We start from the raw sequence: 9,518 nt of genomic DNA, 5'->3' as shown, positions 1-9,518 counted from the left end.
ATTGCGAACAGAAACAATAAAACCTGATGAAATGTCCCTGAGACCAGCAAATAACGCACAGGTTTGGAATACTTTGTTTGTAACTTTCAGTTATTCACAATATAGAAGCTGACCGCCATGTATCTTGCTTTTCTTATGCATTCCACGTACTTCCAAGTGCTCTTCAAAGACTTGAGGATTTACATTTTTTACAGATTTCAAGCATGCTGCGTTTATGGAGGGTGTTCTGCTTCCTAGTTGTGATGTCAGCAAAAGTCACCTTCTCTCAAAGTAAGCATGCAGTTCTTATGCTGAAAACACGAGATAAATATTGCGTGTACGTTTAAACAAGATCAGACTCCACAATGTTTTGTACAGTAAATAAACTTTGTGAAGGTTCTATTCGAAATCTCGTGGACGGTGGGTGCTTACAAACGTGAAGAGATCTTCGTTATGTCAAGTGTAGGGATGTTAAAGTCACCCCGGGCACTACTATTCTCCGTGACAAGGTGCCCCAATTAAGTGTGCAAGAACATAAAATCGTAGGTTCGAGTTACGGTTTGCCCTGATCACGTTTCTAGGTATATTAATATACTGAACAACAAAAGAAACGAGATCATTTCATAAAAATAAGCGCACATGTCTATATCTTGTATGTAGAAACTTGACAAAACCCCTTGAAGGTCCGGGATAGAATAGTCCTTCGGCAACCCATGCTTGCCATAAAAGGCGACTATGCTTGTCGTATGAGGCGACTAACGGGATTAGGTAGTCATTCTCTTTGACTTGGTTGACACATATCCTCCATCGGTTCCCATCAGGTCGATGCTCATTCTGTTGGTCACTTGATTGTCTTGTCCAGACTCGATTATTTACAGACCGCCGCCATATAGCTGGAATATTGCTGCATGTGGCGTAAAACTAAACTCACTCACTCACTTGACAAAAACGTTGCATCTCATTGTTGTGATGTTCAACAAAGTGAAACGTATGGGGCTTCAGTTTTTCCTCCAATATTAAGCTGACACACTCTCAGCTGAATATGATAACTGCTGTAAGAGATGTAAACAGTTTTTCTTCACTTACTCATAGTTTCTTACCACTTTTGACCCGAGAAGATAGACCCAGGATAGAACTGCTGCTCAGCAATCCGTGCTTCGGGATCTGGTGTCATGGTGTCCTAATTTCGTAAATCGATGTTCATGTTATCAATCACTGCATTATCGTTTGATCGTCGTCACATAGCTGGAATAGTGCTGAGTGCAGACCTATTCCTTCTGTGACTCTTGGGATTGTGCTGCATGCGATATCTACAACTCGTGTACGATTCCCGTCGTTGGTTAAGAAAAATAAAATGGTCGTGCTAATGATGTTATATTTAGTGATGGTGCGGTAGCCAAGAAGTGAAAGCGTTCAATTCTCCCGTGGGTATAATGTGAGTAGCTCATTTCCGGTGCCCCCGATGTGATATTGCTGGAATATTATTAACATCTTCGTAAAACTATATCCAGTCACTCTCGTACGTTATCTTAGAAAAAATGGGCATCTTGATAACTCTATCTTCAGCATGCGGCGGTTTCTCTGACATCATCTTCCTGATAGACGACTCCGACAGCACCAAACGCAACAACCCAACAGATCCAGACTCCGTGACGTACGCCCAGGGTGTCACCTCCTTCGTCCAACACTTCGTTGACAAGGCTGACCTCTCCAACATCCGTATCGCTGTAATTGCCTACAGCAAAACGACGCGCGTCATCACCGACTTCACATCCAACTCCTCCACCATCACCAACGCCCTCAACACCTTCCAGCCAGAGTTCAAAGGGTCTGACATCCTCGAGGGGATGAAGTTAGTTAAAGACATGTTTCAGTCCTCAGGCCGCCTAGGGGCGAGACATCTGGTTGTCATTGTTACCGACGGATCAACCTTCAATCCTGATCTTGCAGGGAATTATGCTAAGCGATGCCAAGACGCTGGGATTGAGATAACGTCTGTTGCTTTTGGGGACGCCATTTCCTTTCAGGAGTTGATGTTGTATTCAAATAGTAGTGACCGTATTTTCAAGGTCACGAACGACACGGAATTGTCGGCTCTGACACCCAATGTCACAGAGATCATTTGTGGAGGTAAGGCTATATAGGTTTGAAGGCGTGTTATTTTATGATGCAGCTAGCTATCACATTGTGGTGATGTGTGGTACTGAATGGTGGTACGTGTTGGTGAGAGTTTATGAGTGTTGGTGTGTGGTGGTGAGTGAAGGTGCGAGTTGGTGAGAGTTTATGAGTGCTGGTGTGTGGTGGTGAGTGATGGTGAGTGGTGGTGCGGGGTCTCACGTGATCTCACCTTAAGCAAGTGAGTATGTGAGTATTGTCTCTGTTCACCCAGCAGGAAATGGGTACTCGGTGAAATAAGTCGAGAGACTATTAACCTCCTTGCACCTCACATGCACCTTGAGTTATCAGAGGTAATGATAATCAGATTGTGATTTTTGTGTCATTGAGCAATGTATACAAATTCATTATCATTATTATTATACCCTGGATGTGGAGTTTCGGGCCACGGAAGAAATGGGTGCCGGGAGGTGATGACTTAATCATCATAGACACTGAGTCTGATCACCTGCTCCATGTTGTTCACCTATGTTTGGGTTACTGAGGACCAGTTCATACCCATAGCATTCATGGGGTTGTTAATGTGTTGGACAATAATGTCAGGTACTTCATGCCACAACAAAGAGGAAGCACGGCTTGACTGGTTATCTAAGGCACCGCTATTCGTATCTAGAGTCGCGTCCCTTGGGCACGCCAGACACGTGTGATTGTGGATTCGAATCCTGGTTCTCCCCCGTTTTCAGGATAGTCAGCAACACATCAGTTTTCGTTGGCTTCCCCAGAGTGGTGAACGTTTGAGACTTGCATTACTTCGGGATTTCCTCCTACATATAGCAGACACGTGGTGATGAAGGGAATACCTTCCATGTGGCTTTAAATTAAGAGCCACTTCTAACGTTTGTCCTTGCTAATTTCAGAATTTTTGTACGATATGATTACATCTGGTGCGTGTAGACCAACTCCATCTATTCTGTTGTACAGTATTAATATTGCACAGTGTGGTATCATAACCCAGTCGTTCATTTACTCTATGGTATGAACACATAATACCATTTAATTATTTATAAAGTGGTAAAAAGGAACATACGCTATAATTGGGATTACACTTTCTCGGTAAAGCACCGATTTCAGTACTTATGTTGGTTTGTGTCTCATCCGGAATTCGGACTCAGAGTCAGGCACCTGATCGTCAGCACACAAAGTCCACCGCCCAAACCGCTCAACCGCCGTACATTCCACACTTTGGCTTTGCTTGTAGAAATCTATTTTGTGTCTGTTTCATCTGTCAAACGTTCATCTAAGAATGTTTTTGTCTGAGCAGACCCATGCGAGGGACCTTTATCGCTGGTAGAGGAGCCTGGTTTGTTCCGATATCCAGGGAACTGCGCCAAGTTTCTACAAGTAGCTCCGGCCAATCAAACCGGCCTTGAATGTGTGTCCAAGGATTGCTCGTACACAACCATGTGGAATGACCGGCTGAAGATCTGCGACTACCCGGGATCCGCCACTTGTGGTCTGTATCTGAAACAACAAGGGCAGATAATCGATTTCTTTTAGAATTGACCAATAATTTTGATCAAATTTCTAAGTCAACCTGAAGCAGGAATACACCCAGTGGTGCATAGGAAGGACATCAACTGATGTATGGGTGGCTTCTTATTTTTGTAAGAATCGTTTATTAGTAATAATAATACTAATGCACACTAGAGGATGAACAAACAAAGGAGAGAAAAACTATTAAGATCTGTGGCTTAAATCTGATATAGAATGAGCTAGAGCATGCAAATATATGTCTTAATATCAATTAGTTATGACTCTTTGATCATATTCTGCACCATTATTCAGGAAGATAGTTTATATATATTTGTAAAGTTAAATCGTTATGAAGTGTTAATTCAAGATTTACTTTTACTGAATTGCTATAAAATTCCGATATCCAACCTTCCTGTTCAGATCCGTGTAGAGGTCAGGCGGACGGTCGACGAACTTCCTATCATCTGTACTGCAACTCCTACTGGGAGTGTCAGGGGGGCGTGTCTCAGCCCCGCTGTTGTGGGTCAGGGAAAAAGTACGTGGAGGGGACAGGTTGCGTGGCAGCAGGAGTGAGTGAGTGTCCAAACCCATGTCCGAGTTAAAGACTTTCACGACCGATGTGGGTTTTTGTTGAAATAATAGATGTAAATGTTGAGTTTATGTTGGTAAGACCTCGTGTTGTTAAGACTGTGTGGTTAATAAAGACTATATACTACCCTTTCTTTAGTATGGAGCCATTCTTGACTCTCTCTAGCCACTCGTAAACATCCGTCGTGATATCCCAGTTGGGATCCTGAAGATGTCTTCCACCGAACTGTCGTCTCTTTGCGGCTGACCTTTTAAACATGTTTTGAACATGTTAATAATTTCAAGATTAATGACTTCATCTCCAACGAAGCCGTTTCACCTAGCGCCCATGTGGACCCAATCCAGCTCCTCACTCAAGGTTTATCCTCATTTGCCTGCACCCATATCACATCACATGATCACAAGATCCGCAAAGTCGAAAGGGGAGGTAACTATGAAATAATACCATCCTCCCACGTAGTTATGACTTCATAATATTACTGCCACAGGGCAATTTGCAAATCACGTGACCGGACATCTTGTTTGTAAACAAACGTGCATATTCGTAAATAGAAGAAACTGGTCTAACGTAAGGTTTTCGGTGCGCTCTTCATAATGTCTTTCGCTGTTACATAAATATTTTTCTACAACGGCAACAATAAGGTTTATAACAATAGATATTGTATATGTCCACCCAGCTGCCAGTTGGGTACCACGTTAGGATGAGAGAGCCACAATCAACTCGGTGCGCCTAGTGGCAGCAAGAGTTGTATACTCCCCAGGGGGTTGAGATTGAAATACGATGTTGAGATTAACATCCAGTGATCGAGGGGAAACATACCAGCGCCTTGAGCATGCATTAGTGCGTGGATGTGTGTGCTATATCAATATCCTATATCTATATGTACAGTATATTGACTGGACTGTGTAACATGCCACGAATCGTCACATCGTACTGTGCTGGTCGCATGGAACCATGGGTGGTATATAGTGAACGCCACCAAACGTTCTACGTCTACATTTTTCCAAAATTCAAGATTTTTGAAAATTTTGAAAATCTACCTTTTATAATGTACAAAGCGCATACATTTAGACAATGCAAAATCGGCATGTAAAAACTATCGTCAAGCCCAGGGCACTATACATATCTGTCTGTTTGCTTAATATGAAAACTCAACTAATCTCAGCACATGCTCTTGTTACAATGAGCGCTTCCATGGACAGTGAGAGGACGTCCAACTCCACATCAGTCAGTTCGTTTGGCACAGTCACATCCGCAATATTGTACGTAATCGTACCGAAGAGTAAAACAGTTGAACAATTAATCTAAGAGAATTACAAGTAGGGAAGTCGTTGTGCGATGAATGGAGGTAAATGTACCATAACTAAATGACAACTGATTTTAGCGGTGAATCTCGTCAGCATCAGTGTGTGTATCTGAACAGCTACTCTGCATTGATCACAATGCAGCCTGTACACGACTGAGTGAGTGAGTGTGTGAGTGAACGAGTCAGTATATTTGGTTGGGGTGTCACTTGGTGCTGACAATGAAAGCGATTTACTAGACTTAAAGCCACGATCACACAAACGGTGACACATACCAAAGTACAGTTCATCTGTCAAAATATTGCTGAATGGAACCATATCGGCACTTGAGTGTAAACATCGTGTTATTATTGTTAATATGAACGGACGTCCAAAAGAAAGCACATACACTACGAAATAGGTTTGAAAATCGTTTTGATTGTGATTTGAAAATCACCCAAGGGTTGTTGAGGTAGCAAGAAAAGAAAACTATATCGTTTCATATCATCACGAACATAACTGTGGAAGTAGAAAGTCAGCTTGTTTCTACTTATAAAACAGTTAAAAACAAACGAATATTTCAACTACAAAACCAATTATGTGAAAGTTTGCGATATAAAACATATTAGCACTACATGTCATAATACACATCTTCCCAATTACATTGCTCGCTGTATCGTTGGTGATTTATTTGCATAATAAATGAAAAAATACGTAAAACATTTTTCCACTTGAAGTCATTTATGTACGTGAGGTATATACCGCACACTCCATGAATGGAATACAAAGCTAATGTTCTTTTAAATAGAAGAATCAGATCGTGCGTATGGATGTCTAAAAGAGTTTCAGTGTCAGAGTTTCTGTTGTAGACACCGAGTAGTGGAAAGTAGGCGATACAGTCTGCTATTGGCACTAAAAATAATCCTCATCCTTTATTTAGCTGTTGTCTGTGTTGACCATTTCCTATCGAATGTCCATTAGAACTTTGATACAGGGTTGACCAGAACTGTCTGCAACTGACAAAGCATGTAGGCTGTAGAACCTTTAGAACGGTACCAGCGTTATATGTAAATGTTGTCTGTGTTGACCATTTCCTATCGAATGTCCATTACAACTTTGATACAGGGTTGACCAGAACTGTCTGCAACTGACAAAGCATGTAGGTTGTAGAACCTTTAGAACGGTACCAGCGTTATATGTAAATGTTGTCTGTGTTGACCATTTCCTATCGAATGTCCATTACAGCTTTGATACAGGGTTGACCAGAACTGTCTGCAACTGACAAAGCATGTAGGTTGTAGAACCTTTAGAACGGTACCAGCGTTATATGTAAATGTTGTCTGTGTTGACCATTTCCTGTTGAATGTCCATTACAGCTTTGATACAGGGTTGACCAGAACTGTCTGCAAATGACAAAGGTTGTAGGCTGTAGAGCCTTTGGAACGGTACCAGCATTACCATGACTTGGAACACTACAAGAATCAGCATCGCAGTTATAGTTCATAATCCTCAACTTTGACATGCAATAACTGAATAAAGTATTATATTTTTCATGGTAGCAATATGTTACCATTTGGATAAAATAACCCCCCAAAATAATTGAATTCCACAGCTTAACACAAAAAGATCGATAAACGGAACAACCAGTTTTTTCTCAAAACAATTACTCGCAATATAGTCACAATACATATGCTATTTTGACATTAACAAGTGTAGTCATTTTTCAAGATTCTAGAGAACAACCCCGAAGAAATCACACGGAAGCGACCGAGTAGAATGGCAATAGCTGGCGCTATCTCCGCTAACTGCAGTAAAATCCCAGACCGTATCATCATTGTGTGTAGTGGAGGATCTCACCGGCGAATTCCCAGGCCATAATATCCAGCTGTTACAAGACTTTGCAAGAACTTGATGATTGCTTAATGACGAGTATTACTCTTGATGTTATCGATCAGAACACGTGCACATTTAAAATCACTGCATAGTGTGTCTAAGTGTCAAAATAGTCATGTGCCCAAATACATTTAACAATGGGATTGCTATAATCATATAGATGGTACAATACTTTCTACATGTCTATAAATGCTTCAACGTGTAGCATTATGAGTAGGGCTCGACTCGTTCAGTAAATGTAGCGCCGGAGAATGGATGACGGTTCAAACGTGAATGCGAAGAAAATCTTTAAACGTTTAAAAATATTCTGATATATCTTCAGTATCTGCTGACTCGTTATTCACACAGATGGGCAAGTGTCCAGATCGGCTCCGGATCTCTATCTCTCCACTGACACAGGTATTCCGCTTCTGGGAATGAAGAACAAGAGAGTGAATGGATGGGTTAGTGAGTGAGTGCGAGCTGAATAAAACAAGATAAAAGCAATCTGAACTTTTCACGGCGTGCCGGTGTCTTAGGAAACCCCGGACTGACGCAGTCTGGGGTACTGGAGCCACTGTACCATAAACAATCCGAAACGGGATTTTGTGAACTAACATTTACATAGTTCTGGCAATGAAATAAAAGTCGTCCTCATTATCTGATTTAGGAATCAGGTTAAAAACTGGTCCTCACTGGTCCGTGGTTGTCCACTTGCCATGTCCGGAGATAGAACAGGTCCCCAGTGCCCTATGATTGTCTATCTGAGATATCCGGTGAAAGAATAGGTCCCCGGTACCCTATTTCTGCCTACCTAAGATAACCGGGGATAAACAGGTCCCCATGGTTGTCCTGTCAGCACCCAGCTACAACAGACACGTCTTTTGTCTTCATCCGACTACACCAATAACCCCTCTTGTCTTCACCCGACTACAAAAGAAATCATCCGTCTACACCAGAAACCCCTCTTAACTTCTTCTCCCGTGTATATGAGTAACCTCTTTTGTCTTCATCAGACTAAATTCGGGCACCGTCAATTACCTCCACAGAGAGAAAGCTGTGTCTGAGAGCGAGGGACCAGTCGTGCGCCGACAGCTGTTAGGAAAGCAATAAAAATGAAGGAATATTTACGGTAATTTCAACGTATCCCTGGAGATGTCTCAGATGAGGCGGTTTAAAGGTGAGGGTGCATGACAACTGCGAAGTATCTGTACGATAGGCGAGGCATTCTCCAGTTGTTCGACACAGACGATGGCACATCCGCACTCCATAAGGCGAATATTCAATGTCGCTCCTCGACATGGACACGTCCATCAACACCGTGGACACAAGAAAATAGAGCAGATATTCCACAGACATGGGGATAATCCGTCTCAACTCTCTGATCTACTTGGTGACAGTGTGATTGTGTTTTGTTAACGTGTTTCCAGGGATATTGCAGATACAGATCTGGTTACAACATTGTGGTATTGTCTCGGTTAATGTCGAGCTTGAATAATTGAAAGAAATAGTTGAAATAATTGTATTTAAAGTTTGTGAATACAAACTGAATACAGGAAAATAGGTTAAAATCAGAAATGTGGTTTTGCAAATCATATTCCATCTGTTTTACCTCGCAGTTAAATGGTACCAGGTGGCAGATGGTCGTTGAACTCGAGCACAGAACGGACCCCTTCCCAACCTCATATGCCCACACTCACTTTATTCCATGACCTCTTCCTGTTTAGAAATTTAACTATAATCATTTATGACAATATCCCTTGTTTCATCATGATCTTGATGCATAGCGACGCATTTGCCACTGACATTGTTTGTCTGAATCAAGGGTGGCAGTGTGTATATTTATACCCCCTATAAAGGTGGCAGTGTGTATATTTATACCCCCTATAAATAGCTCCTCGGGAACTGCCTACCCTGGTTAGTCCTGCTGTAAGTCTCCAACCAGAAACCATTCCTTTGACAGACGGGTGTTTAACAATGGATGCGGAAAACTGGGCGTAGATGAATATTCTGGAGATAATCCCCCCACCCCCTACCCCCTTCATACGCCTGCCTTTTTTCTCTAACATGCTCAGCAAACATAACGAAACTGGGCGCGGTCACAAGAAAATATACAGGTCTTAAGCATCATTCGTCCTGCACACCGT

At 42.1% G+C, this 9,518-nt stretch overlaps 1 protein-coding gene across 1 annotated transcript; it reads left to right on the top strand.

Moving 5' to 3' along the window:
- Positions 1-203: 203 nt before the first annotated feature.
- Positions 204-4,229, top strand: LOC137271905 (protein PIF-like). Its single transcript, XM_067804289.1, has 4 exons — positions 204-270; positions 1,546-2,109; positions 3,416-3,607; positions 4,048-4,229. Exons 1-4 carry the CDS (start codon positions 204-206, stop codon positions 4,227-4,229), a joined length of 1,005 nt encoding a protein of 334 aa, XP_067660390.1.
- Positions 4,230-9,518: the final 5,289 nt, after the last annotated feature.

This window comes from Haliotis asinina, chromosome 2 (assembly GCF_037392515.1).
Source record: "Haliotis asinina isolate JCU_RB_2024 chromosome 2, JCU_Hal_asi_v2, whole genome shotgun sequence".
Classification (NCBI taxonomy): Eukaryota; Metazoa; Mollusca; class Gastropoda; order Lepetellida; family Haliotidae; genus Haliotis; species Haliotis asinina.
Note: the sequence above shows the minus strand (reverse complement) of the source record. Positions and strands in the feature narration are given on the sequence as shown.

Excerpts from the sequence above, each read along its gene's own strand:
- LOC137271905 (XM_067804289.1), top strand. The coding sequence starts at position 204 with ATGCTGCGTTTATGGAGGGTGTTCTGCTTCCTAGTTGTGATGTCAGCA. Across the intron at positions 271-1,545 it reads AAAAGTCACCTTCTCTCAAA|CATGCGGCGGTTTCTCTGAC; the intron begins GTAAGCATGCAG and ends CTCTATCTTCAG. Across the intron at positions 2,110-3,415 it reads CACAGAGATCATTTGTGGAG|ACCCATGCGAGGGACCTTTA; the intron begins GTAAGGCTATAT and ends TTGTCTGAGCAG.